Source organism: Hemiscyllium ocellatum, chromosome 16 (assembly GCF_020745735.1).
Source record: "Hemiscyllium ocellatum isolate sHemOce1 chromosome 16, sHemOce1.pat.X.cur, whole genome shotgun sequence".
In the NCBI taxonomy this organism is placed as follows: Eukaryota; Metazoa; Chordata; class Chondrichthyes; order Orectolobiformes; family Hemiscylliidae; genus Hemiscyllium; species Hemiscyllium ocellatum.
In genome coordinates this window covers 44,884,566-44,905,145 of record NC_083416.1, presented here as the reverse complement: position 1 = coordinate 44,905,145, position 20,580 = coordinate 44,884,566, and the positions used below count along the sequence as shown (strand labels likewise).

At 40.6% G+C, this 20,580-nt stretch overlaps 1 protein-coding gene across 2 annotated transcripts in view; it reads right to left on the bottom strand.

Annotated features, from left to right (window-relative positions):
- The window catches only part of rufy1 (RUN and FYVE domain containing 1), an 81,103-nt gene that overhangs the window by 49,222 nt on the left and 11,301 nt on the right, over positions 1-20,580 (bottom strand). For both annotated transcript variants that reach the window (XM_060836796.1, XM_060836797.1), the window contains 5 exons: positions 20,303-20,476; positions 20,096-20,213; positions 19,908-20,009; positions 10,863-10,986; positions 4,678-4,742 (listed from right to left, as the gene is read on the bottom strand). In XM_060836796.1, coding sequence (XP_060692779.1) covers positions 4,678-4,742; positions 10,863-10,986; positions 19,908-20,009; positions 20,096-20,213; positions 20,303-20,476 — 583 coding nt within the window. The remainder of the gene's footprint in view (positions 1-4,677; positions 4,743-10,862; positions 10,987-19,907; positions 20,010-20,095; positions 20,214-20,302; positions 20,477-20,580) is intronic.

Here is a 20,580-nt window from a genome sequence, read left to right as displayed (position 1 = left end):
ACACCATCTTAAAAACCCTATCAAGTTGGGAGGCAACTTTGAGGTATCCATGGAAATGGACCCAAAGATCCCTCTGCTCCTACACACTGCCAAGAATCCTGCCTTCACCCTGTATTCTACATTCAAATGCAACCTTTCAAAATCCCTTATACGTTTCCAGGTTGAACTCCATCTGCCAATTATTCGCCCAGTTCTACATCCTGTCAAGGTTCCGTTGCAACCTACAACAGCCTTCCACACTATTCACCGATCCATCAACCTTTGCCATTGGCAAACTTACTAACCCATCCTTATGCTAAGTTCTTTTTCTTGAGGTTCTTGCACACTTTATGCAACTGCAACACATCATCTGAACAAGCAACCAAACTTATGAAGCACTATACAGCACAAGCTTTGGAGAAACCTTTAACACACCTCGTAGGGCTTATAGGGTCATGGCAAAGACTCTCTCTGAACAAAAGGAAACAGTCCTTCCTTTATACAAAATCTTTACATCAGTTAGTACTGCTACAAGACAACCCCCAGTCACATGCCACTAAAAACACAATGCAGTGACCACCTCACCTCCAGAAACAAACATAATGCAAATCATCCCTTAATGGCCAGAAACGGTATGAATTGTATTCTTTGTAATTATAGGATACAGTCAGAATTTCAATTGCAATGTTCCAAATGACTTCTGAATAGGTGGTGGTGGTGATGATGACGATGCAAATCATCCCTGAATGGCAAAACATGAGAATGTAAACCTCCCACATTCCACCTATGAGACAAAAGACACACCACCCTACCCCCTCAGGGCATTCAGTTTCTTGCAGGTCAGCAGAGCAAATTAACTCTTCAATATCACACCTTCCACTTCCTCATCCAAATCATTTATAAAAATCACAGAGCAGAGGTCCCAAACAGATCCCTGTCAAACATCACTGGTCACTAAACTCCAGGTTGAATATTTTCTATCTACTACCACCCTCTGTCTTCTAAAGGCCAGCCAATTCTGTATCCAGGTGAAAATGAGGACTGCAGATCTTGGAGATCACAGCCCCCTCATTCCTGATGAAGGGCTCCTACCTGAAACATCGATTTTCCTGCGCCTCAGATGCTGTCTGACCTGCTGTGCTTTTCCAGCACCACTAATTTCAATTCTGTATACAGAGAGCTGAATTTCCCTGTATACCATGCCTCACTTTGAATAAATCTACCATGGGGAACCTTATCAAACGCTTTGCCAAAATCCACATACACTACATCCACTGCTCTACCTTCAATGTGTTTTGTCACAGTCTCAAAGAATTCAATAAGGCTTGTGAGGCATGACCCTCTAACCACCTGGCACTACTCCAGTGAACAGTGAAGATACAAAGTTCATTGCCAAAGGTGCAGCAATCTCTTCCCTCATTTTCTGCATTTCCCATTTGACCCAGGGACTTAGCTATCCTCATGTTTTTCCAAATTTTCAGCACATATTCTCCTTTACATCAACTTGTTCGAGCATATCAGTCTGTTTCACACTGCCTTTAAATGTCAAGGTCCCTCTCAGTAAATATTGAAGCAAAGTATTCATTAAGGACCTCCCCTATCTCCTCCAATTCCAGGCACCAGTTCCCTCCACTATCCCTGATTGGCCAGAGTGAGGGTAGAGCCAATCTCTTGCTCCTCATATAAAACGTACAATGCCTTGGTTTCCCTTAATCCTACCCGCTAAAGCTTTATCATGTCCCCTTCTTGTTCTCCTGATTCCTTTCTTCAGTTCCTTCCTGGCTACCTGGTAACCATCTAGATCCCTACCTGATCCTTGCCTCCTCAACCTTAAGCTTTCTTCCTCTTGACTAGATGTTCCACATCCCTCGTCACCCAAGGTTCTTTTAACCTACTTTCCCTTTCTTGAGTCAGTCAGACAAATCTGTCCAGCACTGAGTAGATGCTTCCAAACATCCGCCACATTTCTGGGGTGCATTTCCGAGAATGTGTGTTCCCAGGTTAGGCGCCCCAGTTCTTGCCTAATTGCATTGTAATTCCCTGTCTCCCAGCTAAATAGATTAGATTACTTACAGTGTGGAAACAGGCCCTTCGGCCCAACAAGTCCACACCGACCAGCCGAAGCGCAACCCACCCATACCCCTACATATACCCCTTACCTAACACTACGGGCAATTTAGCATAGCCAATTCACCTGACCCGCACATCTTTGGACTGTGGGAGGAAACCGGAGCACCCGGAGGAAACCCACGCAGACACGGGGAGAACGTGCAAACTCCACACAGTCAGTCGCCTGAGGCGGGAATTGAACCCAGGTCCCTGGCGCTGTGAGGCAGCAATGCTAACCACTGTGCCACCGTGCCGCCCCTTATACTTTCCCACACAGCCTGTTCTTTCCCTCTCCATGAGTATGGAGAAGATAAGGGATCTGTGATCACTATCACCAAAACGCTCTCCCACCAAGAAATTGGATACGTTGGCAAGCACCAAATCCAAAGATAACCTCCCCTCTAGTCAACCTATGTATAGAGTGAAAAACCCTTATTGGACACCTGACAAAAACTGCTGCATGCAAACTATTGACATTAAAGGAGGTTCTAATCAATACTAGGGAGTTAAAAGTCACCCATAACAAGAACCCTGTTATTTCTGTATCTTTCTAAACTTGTTAATAACATGTGCCAGATCAAATGAATACAAATTAAATTTTACTGGCATGTATACTCAAGCACAGAATTGCAGGAGTATACAATGTTGCTATTCCCTAGGTACAAAGGTACCTGGGTGCAAATTCTAAAAGGTTGCATCAACATTTAGGTTAGAAAAGGACCAAGATATAGAATGTAGGGAAATAGATGGGTGGCCAACACAGCGCCCCTTTTTAAGGTGGCAAGGACAAGCCAGGGAACTATAGACCAGTGAGCCGGACCTCTGTGGTGGGCAAGCTGTTGGATGGAATCTTGAGGTGCAGGATGTACATGTGTTTGGAAAGGGAAGGACCGATTAGGTATAGTCAACATCACTTTGTGTGTGGGAAATCATGTCTCACAAACTTGATTGAGTTTTCGGAGGAAGTAACAAAGAAGATTGATGAGGGCAGAGCAGTAGATGTGATCTATATGAACTTCAGAAAGGTGTTTGACAAGATTCCCCATGGGAAACTGGTTAGCAAGGTTAGATCTCATGGAATACAGGGAGAACTAGCCATTTGGATACAGAACGGGCTCAAAAGGTAGAACACAGCGGGTGGTGGTGGTGGAGAGTTGCTTTTCAGACTGGGAGCCTGTGACCAGTGGAGTGCCACAAGGATGTGCTGGGCCCACTAATTTTCATCATGTATATAAATGACTTGGGTGTGAGAATAAAGGGTATAGTTAGTAAGTTTGCAGATGACACCAAAATTAGAGGTGTAGTGGACAGCGGAGAAGGTTACCTCAGATTACAACAAGATCTTCATCAGATGGGCCAATGGGCTGAGAAGTGGCAGATGGAGTTTAATTCAGATAAATGGGAGGTCCTGCATTTTGGGAAAGCAAATCTTAGCAGGACTTATACTCCATATGCATCACAAACTCCCAGCTCTGCGAAGAAAACCACAACAGGACATAAACACTTGATGGTGAGGTCCTAGGGAGTGCTGCTGAACAAAGACCTTGGAGTGCAGGTTCATAGCTCCTTGAAAGTGGAGTCACAGGTAGATAGGATAGTGAAGGCAGCATTTGGTCTGCTTTCCTTTATTGATCAGCATATTGAGTACAGGAGTTGGGAGGTCATGTTGCGGTTGTACAGGACATTGGGTAGGCCACTGTTGGAATATTGTGTGCAATTCTGGTCTCCTTCCTATCGGAAAGACGTTGTGAAACTTGAAAGGGTTCAGAACAGATTTACAAAGATGTCGCCAGGATTGGAGATTTTCAGCAATACGGAGAGTTTGAATAGCCTAGGGCTGTTTTCCCTGAGGGTGACCTTAGGGGTTTACAAAATCATGAGGGACATGATTGTCTATTTATCCTAAGGTTTTTCCCTGAGGTGGAGGAGTCCAGAACTAGAGGGCATAGGTTTAGGGTGAGAGGGAAAGGATACAAAAGAGACCCACGCGGCAACTTTCTCATGCAGAGGGTGGTATGTGTATGGAACGAGCTGCTAGAGGAAGTGGAGAAGGCTGGTACAATTGCAACATTTAAGAGGCATTTGGATGGGTATATCAATAGGAAGGATTTGGAAGGATATGGGCCAGGTGCTGACGAGTGGGACTAGATTGGGTTGGGATATCTGGTCGGCCTGGATGAGTTAGACCGAAGGATCGGTTTCTGTACTGTACATCTCTATGACTATGTACAAAAGTAGCAAAATAAGGAAACATAGTTAAAAGTTCAACTTTAAAATCCTTGATTCTAGTTCTAAATTCTAGGTTAATTCTATAAAGTAAACTAAAGGGAAAAAGCTAAAGTGGGCTAGTCAAGTCTGCAATGGTAATCGTCATTTCAGTCCATAAGGAAAATATCAACACTGAAGTGGCATCAGACATACCCCGAAAGAAAACAACTTGGAGAAAAATTTAAACTTTGGTTTGAAGTAATTGTTAATATGCACATTTGTGGAGGTATGCAAGGGACACCAATTTTATCACTCAAATTTTGTACAAAAAAGCCCACTATTTTTTAAAAAAATTCCATACTGCTAGATTTGACTACTCACTGTCGGCAGTCAGCATTATCCTGAACTCCATCTTTAAGATACAGCGAGAAGTCAATCACTCCCACCTGAAACTCAAGTCAAGAAATCTATTAGAACAAACTTAGTGGTGCAGGTCTGAATCTAAAATATTTTAAATTTAACCATAACATTTGAAGCAATCATTTTGAAAGAGATATGTAGAGCCCAGAAAGTCTGCAAAATAAACTTGTCATACAGAGTGAGCGAGTAACTTGCCACACATTTACTAGAATGGCAGTTAACCTTTGTCTTTAGTAACAAACCACCTACTTACAAACCTTCTGAATGCACTGCCTCCTCCATAGGCACATTGTTGAAAACCACACAGCTAATGAATCTCATATTTACTTTTTTCAGGGAAGGGAGGGGAGAATGGAAGGCCAGAAACTGGTGTGTAACAGAGGTGCATTCAATTTGGTTTCAAGCAGTGACCAAGTGCCATGAAGGTATTTCTTTGCTGCTGTGCCTTTCCATCAATTTCTATATACATGAAGCATATTGAATTTTTTTTTTAGAAAAAAAGTTAGGGAAAAGCTGTCACCAGGATGTACTTGTGCAAATTCATTGCCTAACTAACTAAAACTGGCTTTACACAGGTCTGTAAAATACTTCAGACACTGACGTATTCACTTGGCTATTCTACAATAGAATGGAAACTTAAGGTTATGAGTTTTTTTAAACAAGCCAAAATACTAACCCACTTTAAGCTTATGATCAAAAAAAAAAAATGAGCTTGCTGTTTAAATTGATTTAACTAATACTTGTACTGGATCTGTAAGCAATCTGTGAACCAACTGTCTGTCAACTGTATACATACCCAGTCTTTAACCACATTTAGGAGTAGTTTACTAACAGGTACAAGTTAAATCAAGTTAAATTTCATCCAGGTGCAAAATCAGGGGTGGCAAAGATGAAACTGCAAATCTCAACTGTCAATATAGATTAGAATTTTCTGATAATCAGAAAGGTATTACTCTAGCATAAATGGGAGTTGCATATGGAGATCCTCATTGTCACAGACTCCAAAGGAAGCTCCCCAGACGTGGAAGATTCTGCTAGTCATTTTCCTACCTGAAATTCTCCAAAACTAACCATTTAAGTCAGAATTTGATGGGTTCCAATGAAATTAAATAGATCAAGGTAATCAGAAAAAGTCACACTATCAAATACATAATCCATTCCTGAATAAGTATTCAGCCAACACCATTTTCCCCTCATACACCTCGCAGATATTTACACGCCCTCATGACCTAGCTCCCTACCCTCCCTTGTTCAGACTCACTCTTGCTTTCTTCCCAAGAGTTGGCCTCCCCTGCTCCAGACCTCATCTGCCTCCACACCTGGGGATTCCCCTCAGGATTCAGCTGCCTCTAGACCAGGTTTCTCCTACTTATCCCAAAATACACTAAATTTTACCCATTACTCACTTGGCCTCTTGCCACTTTACACCCATACACATGGCACCATACTTGCTTAGCAACCTGACTTCACACTTACCTCATTTACTTATTATTTGACAGCTACTGTCAAAATGGCAGCCCATGATACTGGATCTTTAATTTCAGAATACAGCAGCTGACTCCAGTGAAAATGGGTTACACAGTTTGCCTTCTCCAAACAGTTCTGTGACAAGAGAACTGTCAGAATGCAAGTATGGCTCTACTTCTGAAAGAGCCTCAGCTGGAATTTCCTGAGAAATAGGATGTGCTTTCCTTAGTTCAAAACAAAAAGTATCTGACTCAGCTTCTCAGGAAAGAAATCATAGTGACTTACGAGACACCACTCCTGCATATATTAATTTTCATAATATTTCAGGAAGATTACAGTAGCAATAGAAAACATGGTCATGGATTCTCAGCTTTTAAAGGATGCCTTCTGCAAAGCTATTTAATATTGATGTGAGGGAAAGTACAATTTAGATTCTGTCCATTTAACTTTACCAAAACACCACTTAAACATGCGGGAAAAACTATTTGAAGTTCCATATTAAAGTTTAATCAAATATTGTAGATGGAAATGCTCCTTTTGAATTAGACAGTCAAGTCCATATGCTTTAGTGGACCTTCTGAATCATGAAATATTTATAGTATGCAATAAGGCCATTCAGCACATCATATTTTTGCTAGCTCCCTGTGAGAAACTCAACTCATTCCACTTTCGCCTTTGTTCAAGCATTGCAAGCACTCGCACTTCAAATAATCAGTTCAACCCTCCTGTGAAAGCTTGGATTGAATCTGAATCAACCACAGAGCACATGACAGAACCTAACCATTTCCTGCTTGAAAAAAAAACTTTACATTATTTATAAATTGGAACTTTTCAGTTCTCTACCCTTCTATCAGTAGAAGCAGAGTTCTTCTTTCTGCCTACACCCATTATGTTGAAAGTCTACCAAATCATCTCTGAATTTTCTCTTCTCTAAAAAAAAAATGCAACCCATTTTTGCTAATCTACCCACATAGTGCAAGTCTCTCATTCTTGGAACTTTTTCCATACTATGCTTCCAGAACAGGAAACTATACTACAGAAGATAAGGATTTTCTATGTTTTGAAAAGGGTTTAAAAAAGGTCTGCCTTAACTTTCTTGCTTCAGTACTCTATGCCTCCATTGATAAAGCCCAGGATCCCTTAAGCTTTATTCACTGCTTTCTCAACATGTTTTGATACACTTCACCAATTTGAGCACATGTATCAGCAGGTTCCCCTGTTGCTGCACCTACTTTAGCTTTGTAGGCTTACGTTACGTTATTCTTCCTATCTAATCAAATTAGTTCAAGTTTCCCTCCATTAAATTCAAACTGAAAATAATTTTAAAAAGTGCAAATTCCATTGAGGTACAAGATTAGAAATTGGAATAATTGAAATTACAACAGTCAACTGTTAATATAGTTCTTAACATGGAAATCATGGCCAAGGATTACCAGCTAGTTTATTTTGGGTATTTAAAGTCAATCTTAGTAATTCTCAGCATGTTCATGGATTTTAAAGGAGTTACCATTGATTAATCTCTCTGAAGTTCTAAATGGGAGGTCCCTTGGTAACAGGAAAAAGACCTCAAAGCAGATCCAATGGGGCTCCTGAGGTACAGTGGTAGTTTCCCTACTTCTGAACCAAGAGTCCTGAGTTCGAGACCCACCTGCTCCAGAGATGTGTAATAACATCCATGAAGTGTAAGAAAAATAATCACAAAACAGACCCATCCCTGTCAGTCTTGGGCTGGGACTATCCCACATACACCATAAGTAGTGGCTCTATTTTGGTGTTCAACAACAAATGGTTACTTTCCCCTTGTATTATTTCAACATCAAGAGTGGCATACAAGAGGTCCATTGACAAAAAGCCATGCTGTAATATTAAAAGATTAAATGGGAATCGCTCTCGACATTAATGTAACATTAAAAAGGTTAAACTACACTGAGTGAACATTCTGGAAGTGGGTGGGGATGACAGTCAGGAAGGAATGCGAATGATTCCCACTCCAATTAGACAGTCATTTGCTACTACTCCCCCCTACTTTCATAGCCATCCTCAGCCAATTCAGGTTCACTTGCATGATCATCCCTGATGCAGAGGCCCATCACACTTACATTGTCTGAGGAAGAATCAGGAGCCAGAACTCACATGTATGGCCACCCCCAAGCTAGGGCACATCACATCTACATTGTCTTGGGGAACCACCGAGTCACGAAATAGTCTGCACAACGATTCCCCAGGATTAGGGAATTAGTATTTGCATTCTCGGAGGACAAGCTCATCCTACCATTGTACCTGGGGTAATGTGACAGAGGCTGGGGGTTGTCTTGAGTGGCATGTGGCTATGGGGGAGCGGCCACAGCATCTGTGGCCATAGCATCTGTTATTGTCAACAGACCTGTATAAAGTAACCATATTTTTTTTGTTCGACGTATCTGACTTGATGTCACACATCTGCGAAGAGCATCAGAGGGATCACCTAACCTGTACAAGCTTGAATAAACAATGTCTGCAGAAGTTGGCGTGCGCAAATTGCATCAAGTGTGTGAAACCTCAGGAAAAGAACCTCACAATGCTCCTGGCCACTTCGGGCCCCGATTTTCAGCATTATGCAGAATTTAATCTACTTAGCAAACAAAATCCTTAGCTTAACTGATAGTGGTCTGCTACCATATCTTTGACCCCAAACCATCTCTTATATTGCAGCACGAAAGGTTTAATAGGGCAAATAGACTTCCTGGAGAAACCAGTTACCAAATTCTTGATGAGACTGCAGAAGTCAGAGTGTGCGGGTCACCGCTTTGAGCACTGTTAAGGGATCACTTCGTTTGTGGAATTAATAATATTGCGATTCAAAGGAAGCTTCTAAGTGAACCAGATCTGGACTTCAAGCTACAGAACTGGCACCTCCCTCCCTAAACATGGAAAAAGGGGCTCATAGTAGTATCTTCAAAAATTAGGAAGAAGATCACAAAAATAAAACACACTAAACACCTTGAGCAGAACCCTCCACAGCGGTGATTGTCACAAAGGACTTTGAGCCCTATGCAATGACTCTTTGCTCTTCACAGAACAGACGCTCGCCTACTTTATTATGTGCCCCTCAACCAGACCTGGAAAGCAACAGGAATGGAGCCATGGACAAATCGATGAAGGAAGACACAGGAGTGAGTGGGATCCCTTGGATTCAGACGGGTGAGATGCGATTCCCCATGATCTTTTAAAGGGGTTATGACTAATTAATCGCCCCACTGAGCATGAATTCTCTTGGTAACAGACAATGGCCTACCCAACTGGAACTCATCACCTGAGACCTTAGTAAAGCAGACCCAACCAGTTAATGTCTTGTACAGCCATAACATGGCCTCTCAACTCCTGTACCCAATACTCTGACCAATAAAGGAAAGCATACCAAATGCCTTCTTCACTATCCTATCTACCTGTGACTCCACTTTCAAGGAGCTATGAACCTGCACTTCAAGGTCTCTTTGTTCAGCAACCCTTCCTAGGACCTTAGCATCAAGTGTATAAGTCCGGCTAAGATTTGCTTTCCCAAAATGCAGAACCTCACTAATCTAAAATTAAATGCAATCTGCCACTTCTCAGCCCATTGGCCCATCTGATCAAGATCCTCTTGTAATTTGAGGTAACATTTTCTGTCCACTACACCAATTGTGGTGTCATCTGCAATCTTACTAACTATACCTCTTATGCTCACATTCAAGTAGTTTATATAAATGGCAAAAGGTAGTGGACCCAGCACCGATCCTTGTGGCACTCCACTGGTCACAGGCCTCCAGTCTGAAAAACAACCCTCCACCACCAACCTGTCTACCTTTGAGCCAGTTCTGTATCCAAATGGCTGGTTCTCCCTGTATTCCATGAGATCTAACTTTGCTAATCAGTCTCCCATGGGGAACCTTGTCAAACACCTTACTGAAGTTCATACAGATCACATCTACTGCTCTGCCCTCATCAATCCTCTTTGTTACTTCTTCAAAAAACCCAATCAAGTTTGAGAGACATGATTGCCACACACAATGCCATGTTGACTATCCCAAATTAGTCCTTGCCTTTCCAAACACATGAACATCTGTCCCTCAGGATTCCCTGCGGCAACTTGCCCACCACCGACGTCAGGCTCACTGGTCTATAGTTCCCTGGCGTGTCCTTACCATCTTTCTTAAATAGTGGCACCATGTTAGCCAACCTCCAGTCTTCCAGCACCTCACCTGTGACTATCGATGATACAATTATCTCAGCAAGAGGCCCAGCAATCACTTTCCTAGCTTCCCACAGAATTCTAGGGTACACCTAATATAGTTGTTGAATAACCTGATCAAGAAACATTGACACCAAAATCCCTATATTTATCACATTGTTAATGTACAAAATTAGTTTTTAAAAATGTTATTTAAAATCTGGTATTTCTTAAAGGTGCAAATGATCAGAAAGTCAACAACTGTTAATCATGTTATGCAATAGGGAAACAGAAAAACCCCTAATATTCTTTTCCTGCATAAACCAACAAGAATATGGAAATCAGGCTTTGAGACATATATCTGCTTTATTTGAAGGATTCTATCAACTCTTCATAAAACAACTATTCTGAAAATAAACAATATACAAACTCCAAAATATTTCTGGAACTAAAGCAATTAAAAAAAATACGAGGATAGGATATCAAATATTACCTGAGAATCCAAGTCTTCTCCTTTTAAACAAAGATTTGCATCAATAACTGTAAGGCCCACCAGCAGACCAACAATGACCGCTCCTTCATCATGCATCATCAGTGCATTAGGATCATAGAATTCACTACAGTAACAAAGTGCATCAATTAATTCATACATAGAAAGCAACTTAATAACCGACATCAATTTAACTAGAAAATGGTATGAACAAGTTCTTCGAAAACAATTGTTCACATATCTTCTATTTCACGAAACAAATTCCCCACTCCTAAAGCATGCAGTCTAAATTTCAGAGCAACAGATTAATAACTGTTTAGTTAAGAATTCTAAAACTCAACTTCGAAACAATGCTACTTTCACCTGATATAAAACAATGAATATTCTCAAGATTCTCAAACTACTGCAACGTGGTGCTGTCAACATGGCACCATGATACTACTGAATGGAACCAAATTTGATGTGATGACTCAACAGTCTATATAAATCCTGTGTATTGTTCTTCAAAAATATTTAATGACATTGTAAACAGAGGGACCAGAGTAAACTTGAAAGACTGAACAGTGTAAATGCATGCCAAAAATGAACATCTTAAAATTCTGAAGCTGGATGCACTGAAGACATCTGAAAGACTGTTTTTAGGTGGTGTGCATTGAAAGACAGACATACTCAAGACATGTGAAAAAAACTGAAGTTCACCAAGCTCCAAACACAAAGTAAATATAACAAAACATTATTGATACAGTCAGACTGAAGAGAACCATACAGAACACATGGAGTGCTGGAGTCACTTTCCATGCATTCCAGCTGATTATCTCGGTCAAACCATCTTCTTATTTTGTACTTCAAACCCCCTCACCTAATGGCCAAGTAACCACTCACCATTTGCCAGGTGGAACCCAGGTCCCCAGAACATTACGTGGGTCTGTCTGAATAGTGATAATACCACTTGGCCATCATCTCCCTTAGTTCTGCTGCCCTAACTACATTCCCTTTGTTCTACTATAAACATTAAGGAACCAGAGTAGCTAATTCAAACTGAAAATCAACACACATCAAGCATGGCTGCATCGATGTTAAAATTAATAATAAATATAAAGGGGAGCTGAGGGAGGAAAATGGTAGTTGTTAGAATTAAACAAAGTTGTGGAGCTAACTATTTAAAATATGAAATTATACAAACAATGCTTTTACATTGATCTGGCAGTCTGATCGGCAAACAGTTCAAAGTAAAATAGAACAAAATTATGGAAAAGTTAGAACGAGGATAATATTATAAATGCAAGCCAATTCAATTATCCAAAGGAAGAGAAGATGATGAATAAATAATTTTTCTAAAAAAAACCAAGATTTTCCCTCAATGAAAAGTTGCTCTTGCAACAAACAAGTCAAATCTGGTTCTAGGTGATGCAATTAAGTGACTTTAAAAAGTGGAATCAGAAACAGTGGCCACGATTAAACTTCAAGAATTAAGGGGTGGGGGGGTGGAGAGAAAGCAAATGGTCGCAAAAGATGACGACATTACCTACAATAAAAATAACAGATAGTAAGCAGAATTTTGCACATTGGTTTAAACAGATTGACAGAAGTACTGAATTTTGGAAATTTTAACAGGTTGCTAGGAATGTCTACTATGACTTGGATTTCAGGATAGAGTCTTCCAACTTCTACGATGTCTTTCTAACTCTGAGTTCGAGCTACAGACAGGAATTAAAGTCCAGAGAGCATTGACAAGTGTCAGATTAAGGAAGCACTTTGCTTGAGCATTCTGATTTAACAGAATTCAATAACCACTAGGGGGGGAGGATATCAGAACAAGTTGCATTATTGCACCTTCAGAGTAAGAAAATGTCCCAGCATGTGAAAGTGTAGGGGAAAAAAATGGAAAAAAAATCAAGAGTATATTAGAAAGGGTGACCAAAATCTTGTTCAAAAGGAAGCACAAAAAAAAGAGAAGTCAAAAACTTAGGGGCACAGTTAGCTAAAGTAATGAGCCAAGAATAAAAAAGCCTGTTTCAAAGAAAACAGAAGATTAGGTGGTGGAGCAGATAAAGCTGGAGAAGACAACAGACAGGATGAAGTAAGGCCACAAATGATTAAAAACAAGGGATGAAAAATATTTATATTTGAGGCCTTGTGTGACCAGTGAACTGGGGAGATGATGGCCAAATGGTATTATCATTAGACTATTAATTCAGACAGGTAATGTTCTGTGGACCTGGGTTCATTCTGACAAATGGTGACTGGTTACTTGGCCATTAGGCGAAGGGATTTGAAGCACAAAATAAAAAGATGGTTTGATCGAGATAATCAGAGCTGGAATGCATAGAAAGTGACTCCAGCACTCCTTGTGTTCTGTATGGTTGTCTCCAGCCCGATTTTATCAATAGTTTTTTTGTTATATTTACTTTGCGTTTACATCCAAATGGACAGAGAGATGGGCAAGCAATACAATGAGCAGGGCAAAGAAATGAATCAATTGCAGAATATAAAGAATGGAGGCTTTGGTTCATTCATAAAGAAACTTGGGAACTTAAGAATTCCTCATCCCAACAGGATAAGGTAAAACTCAATATTTAAAGTGGTGAAACATTACATTAAGGTAAACAGAAATAGGCTGCAATAGTTGTATAGATTATTAAACAAAAGCCAAGTGTTGAAAGTAATTGGAAAAATCCTAAGAGAAAGGATAAAATGGATTGCCCATTCAACATAATTAAAACAAAGTCAATAAATTACATCATGAAATGTTCCTCAAGGAGAATTGGAAGCAGTGTCACAGTGTCACTGGATTAGTAGTCCAGAGTCCCTGGGTAATACTCTAGGAATCTAGGTACAAAGTGCTAAGTGGCAAAATTTTAATTCAATAAAATTTGGGATGCCAAAAAGTTAGTCTAAATGGTGACCACGCAGCCATTGTCAGTTGTCAGAAAAATGCATCTGGTGCATTAATATCCTTTAGGGAAGGAAATTTGCTGACCTTGCCTCAACTGGCTCCCATGTGACCCCAGAACCACAGAAATGTGATTGCTCCTTTTTGCTTTTTAAATTTAATCAACGTACTTTGATTTTTAGGAGAATATGTCACCCCTCATCATTCCTGTAATCAGTTCCTATGAAAACTACAACAAATCCTCCTCTTGCCTTCTCCTTTCTCTCACCTGAAGACCCTACATCTGTGAATATTGAGCAATCAATCCTGCCCCTCTTTCAACCATGTTTCAGTGGCAGCAATTACAACCTCCCATGTTTTAGTTTGTTGTCAACCCATCTGTCTTGTTCGCTAGACTCCTTGCATTAAATATAAACACAATCCAACCTTGCCAAACTCCCTTGTGCCTTAACATGCTTTTAATTTCTATGCCTTCCTGACTCACTTGTGGTCTCTTTAATTTTAGCTGTTCATCTCCCCCTGCTGAAAATTCTCTGGATCCCAAGTCAGTTTAAACTCTCCACTAGAGCACTCTTAAACCTGCCCACAAGGATGTTGCTCCCATTCCTGTCCTGGTTGCAACCGATCCGCCTTGTACCAGTACCATTTTGGGGGGGCGGGGCAGTGGAACCTATGTTCCTGAAATCTAAAGATCCCCTTCCTGCACGATCTCTCTCTGGCTATGTACTCATCCGGACTAACCTCCTGTATCTATCATCTCATACTTGGCATCAGAAATAATCCACAGATTACTACCTGTGTGTCCTGGTCTTCATGTACTTCCCAGCTCCCTAAATTCTCGTTACAGGTTCCCATTCCTTTTCCCACCTATGTGTTGGTACTAATGGGTACCAGTATATTGTGGTTCTGTTCGCCGTGCTGGGAATTTGTGTTGCAGATGTTTCATCCCCTGTCTAGGTGACATCCTCAGTGCTTGGGAGCTTCCTGTGAAGCGCTTCTGTGATCTTTCCTCCGGCATTTGTAGTGGTTTCAATCTGCCGCTTCCGGTTGTCAGTTCCAGCTATCCGCTGCAGTGGCCAGTATATTGGGTCCAGGACGATGTGCTTGTTGATTGAATCAGTGGATGAATGCCATGCCTCTAGGAATTCCATGGCTGTTCTGTTTGGTTTGTCCTATAACAGTAGTGTTGTCCCAGTCGAATTCATGTTGCTTGTCATCTGTGTGTGTGGCTACTAAGGATAGCTGGTCGTGTCGTTTCATGTCGTGGCTAGTTGATCAGCGGATCCAGATACTCTATACAATCAACACAGGAATTCTTGGACATCATCAGAAATAAACACAGACAAGGAAGAAACCATGGTCTTGTTCAATGTAACGGCACTGTTCACCTCTAATCGACAAAACCCTATCCAGAGAAACAATAGCCAACCTGCTGTGCATTCGGAACACACAACAGGACGTTGAACCTATCACCTCGAGGCATGGCACTCATCCACAGATTCAATCAATAAGCACATCGACCTGGACCCAATATACCGACCACTGCAGTGGACAGCTGGAACTGACAACCGGAAGTGGCAGATTCAAGCCACTACAAATGCTGGAGGAAGGATCACAGAAGCGCTTCACAGGAGGCTCCCAAGCACTGAGGATGTCACCTAGACACGGGATGAAACATCTGCAACACAAATTCCCAGCTCGGCGAACAGAACCACAACAACGAGCACCCGAGCTACAAATCTTCCCACAAACTTTGAGGTATCAGCATCTCTGGATGTTTGCACTCCCCCTTCAGAAATGCCCTGCAGCTGTCCAGCAACAATCCGGACCCAGAGGAGGCAGCATACCATTCTGCAATTTTTTTGTTGCCAGAAATATCTGTCTGTCCCTCACTCAACTCATTCTTCTTCCTTCAATCATGAGCAGACCTACATATTGTGCCTTAACACTGGTTGTCACTGATTTTCCCTGCAATCACTGTCCCCTAACAGTCTCCAAAATTGTATATTTTCTGCTGTATGACTCGGGTTCTATCAGAAAGGGACATGGCCACACAGAACTCCTGTACAGCCTACCTTCCTCTACTCTGGTGGTCACCCACACCCTTTCTGCCTGTTCAGTCTTCACCTGAAGTGTGACCACCCACTAAAATGTATTATCCACAATGTGCTCAGCATCATGGCTGCTGCACAGTGAATTATAGAGACCAAGACTCATCTTCGCACTTGAGATACCCTCCATTATGTTGGCACAGCAGCAGACATGTATTTAAGTGCCAGGTGCGAGCTCATGACCTGGTTCTACTAATAAGCCATAAGATCAAATCTCATTCAATAAAGAATACTGAGGCTATGCCAGGAGCAGCACCAGGAGTATCTAAAAATGAGGGATCAATCTAGTGAAATCAAACAGAACTATTTGCATGCCAAACAGTGAAAACCACTTGCAACAGATAGGGCTGAGCAATTGCTGATGAAGGGCTCCTGCCCAAAACATCAATTCTCCTGCTCCTCAGATGCTGCATGACCTGCTGTGCTTTTCCAGCATCACACACTCTTGACTGTGATCTCCAGCATCTGCAGTCCTCACTTTCTCCCAGGGCTGAGCAATCCCACAACCAACAGATCACATTTAAGCTTTGCAATCCCGTCAGCGCCAGCTGTGAATGGACAATTAAATTCACTGGGGTGGACAGTGTACAAATATTCCCATCCTCAACAATATGGCAACTCCATGTAAAAGACAATGTTTAGGTATTTGCAGTCTTCAGCCAGAAGTACCAAATGGATGATTCAGCTTAGTCTTTCCGAGAACCCTCTGGCATCACAAATGGCAGTCTTCATCCAATATGATGCACTGGTTGGAGATTCTAGAACTAGAGCGGCACAGTTTAACAATTACGACTAGACCATTCAGATGTTAAGAAGCACTTCTACACACAAAAGGTGGTAGAAATTTGGATTTTTTTCACCAACAGCAGTTCATGTTTGATCGGTGCTAATTTTAAATTTTATGTTAAGCAAAAATATCAAGGAATATGGACCAAAAGCAAGTACATGGAATTTGGCCAAAGGTCAGCCATAATCTCACTGGACATACGAGGGACTTAATGGCCTGCTCCTGTTCCTATGATAGGTGTTTGTTATATATAGCAAAGCTGAAACCATAACAAAGCTGTTAAAAGCCAGTTTCAATCAGGGACACATTTTTATAAGAGGGGGGAGCTTAAAGATTCAAGAGACACGGGAAAGGTTATTGGTAAAGACCAAAAACCTACAACAGGACAGCATGAGAACCAGACTGTTCAGGCACCGTCAAGGTTGCTTGGCATGGATCATGAATTTTCAAATTCTAAGAAGGAGTTAAAGAAAGCAATAGGTACATAACCATATGGAGCACGGACACAAGAATGAGACAATTGCAGTCGACTGTTTGTCTGTGGGAGAACAAATTAGCTTGAACATGAAGCCATTGGTCCCAAAAGACTATAAAAGTGAATACTAAACTCAAATATTTATCAGAAGAGACTAAATTAATGGAGAAACATAATTAGAAGTAGGAAAGGCCACTGAAAAATATAACTTCTGGTGGCCAAAGCACCAAAAGTAGTCAACACTCTCTGAATACCAAACAAACAAATATACAGTCTAAACATTGCCTCAAGTTGTAACCTCCAAGGTCCAGCTTAGTAAACGTGTGCCGTCTCTAGCTGAAAATAGACTTTGCCGTGTTTTACTGACACCATGGGGTGGTTGGGCAGCTTTCAGGCATCGTTATGAAACATAGGATAGGATCAGTAAATTTAAAGACAAACTGGCAATAAAAGGGATAAAAGCAGAATTTAAAATTGGAAGTCAGGTTTCAAGGTCTTTTAACTGCATTGGATTGTAAAATAAGTAAAATTGATTGATTATTGCTTTACATCAACAATCTTATTTTGAAAATGAACAACAGCAATAAGACTAACAAAGTATACCCTCATGAAAAGATGCAGCAGCTGCCAAAACTGAAATGGAGGCATCCCAAAGTCTATTTGGACAACTGAATTGGTTGGCACCTAAAACAAGCATCTTGTCTCATTTTGAGGTTTTACGAATTAAGTACAACCATGAAAAAAAATCTTAAGGTGGAAAATATTGTTCAGCCAAACAAAACACAAATTTAAAAAATTTAGAAATGTTCATTATTGGAAGACACCAGGAACACAACATTGCTTTTAGTGATGCTTCTTATGCAAACCGCCATGGGTATCCAAATTCAGGATTGTTTGTAAGTTTTCTTTTTAGGAGAGGGGTAAAATGCTGTCCTTTACCCAAGGAAGCTAAAAAGATCAGAAGTAAAGTATCTTACTAACAGAAACTCTTGCTCTTTTTGAAGCAATAGGTATGGCAACACTTTAAACTAAAATATTGCAAATAACTCGACAAAAAAAATTCATCAGTAATACTCCTTAAATGATACATTGATAAGTCACAATGGGATAAAGAGAATGGCATTGCTTCATTCTTCAGCATCTGTATCAAAACTGCAATCTACAAACTGAACAGGTAGATTGCAGCAGTCAGTTATCCGATTACTTTACAAAGAAAGGAAGGAATTCCAAGAACTACTGGAAAAAGGTCATCTGGAATTTTAAAGTTAGGAAAGCTGCAGCAAGTAACTCACTTCATGACCACTCCTCATACATGTGCACCACCTATAAAAGGTGCAAGTCAGAAATGTGATGAAGTACTTCCCATTTGGGTGAATGGGACAACATTTCACCAGTTTAACACCATCCAGGACTAAGCAACTGCCTGGAATAGCACATTCATTACTTTTCATATTCATCTGTTTCGCCAACATCAAGTACTGATTGCTTCATTGTGATGCGGTGACAGCAGTGTGTACTATCCACAAGATGCACTACAGTAACACATCAAGGCTTTTCCAACAGCATTTTCCAAACTTGCAGCTTCCATCATTTAAAAAGCATAAAGCGAAGCAGACATATGGGAGCAACACTAGCTGCAAGTTCCACTCCAATCCGCACAATCTTGACTTGGAACTATATCAGTGTCCCTTCAGTCACTAGGTCAAGTTCCTTGAACAACCAGTAGTGTTGTGTACCTACACCCCAAGGACTGCAGCGGTTCAACAAGGCAACTCAGGGTTTCAAGGGAAAACATGGCTGACTAACAAATGTTGGATCAGCATACAACCTAATGAATCAAAAACAACAGATCAGGGTACTTTCTAGATAATATGAAGTTAAATACAGTGAATGTCCAAAGTGGGGACTCGGATGCATTGATCTTTAAAATGTTACAGGTGCAGAAAATAATCATGAAAACCTCTACTGGCTTTTATCTCTAGCAGACTGGAACATAATGCTGCAGAAATTAGGCTGCAGTTATACAAAAAGGTTAGACCCTACTTGGAGTAGAGAACGGATCTTGATCACCACATCTTAGGAAGGAAATATTGGCCTTGAAGGGGCAATGCAGATTTAAGAATGATATTTAGACTTCAGGGGTTAAATTATGAGGAAAGATCACAAAAATTAGGCCTGTAGTCTCTAAAATTTAAAAGATTAAAGGGAGATTTGATAAAAGTTTTCAAGATATTAATAGAAAAAGATAGGATAAATTAAGATAAATAATTCCCACTAGTTGGGGAATCTAGAACCAGGCAACAATTTAGAACTAGGGCCAGACAGTTCACGAGAGATGCAAGGAAGCAATTCTGCACAAAGAAAAAGTGGCAGAGGTTTGGAACCCTCTTCCACAAACACAAATGGATATTAGATCAACTGTTAATTTTAAATCTAGAGAGATAGATAATTTTTTTGTTAAGCAAAAGTATTAAGGGATATAGGCCAAAGGCAAGTATATGAAGTTAGGCCACAGATCAGCCATGATCTCACTGAATGGCAGAACAGATGTGAGGGGCTGAATCACGTACTCTGTGCCTTTGCTATTTTCCATAAGCATGGTCTAATTACATTGATACAGACTTGTAGATCAGTAATGACCCTTTTGTTGTAAGATTCAGTGATTAAATTTCATTTTAGCAACTAGATGTTCCAGTGATCACTCCAGCATATTTTGCTCCAGTGTGAGGAGTATGAAATTTATCCCAGTTAAAGCATGCATTTCATCCAAAAAATAAATCACCTCAGCAAATCTTTCCGCTCAAGCAAGGCCTTCAAATAATCAGCTAGTTTCTTCTGCATTAAAGCCAGATTAAGCCACGCTCTTCCTCTTCCTACAGCAGTTCTGAAAAGTAAATGTTATGATTAGTGTTTCCTTTGTTTAAAAAAAGGCCAATAAAGCTCCTCAAAACAAAATAGTTACAAACTCACTTTAGCCCTGGCAGGTCTCGAACACTAGTTGCTATTTCAGCAGCTTCAGGGCAAAGTTTTTCCACCACCTCTAGAGGACCCCAAAATGACTTGTTTGGGCCAAGGAAAGTCTTTTTTACTGAGAAAGAAAATAGAAGAAGTTGTGTCAGTTTTGTGATCTTTCACTGAATGAAACACAGACTACTGAAACAACAATCCCTACTGTACCTTTCAGCCCATGTTTGAGGCATTGCTCCATGACCACAAAAAACTGCTGAAGAGGAGGGAAATCTGCATCTAAAGTTCTTCCCAGGCTTAATGCAGACTGAATAAGCACTTTGATACTCAGTTTCATCATATTCATGAGGTTGACTCGTTCATTTTTCATATGCTCATTAACATCTAATTTAAAAGAAAAAAATGAATTAGAAAGATCTAATAACCGTAATTAAAATGTGGTTTTTACAGTGATATGAACACTAATACATCAAAGGCATTTCAAGTTT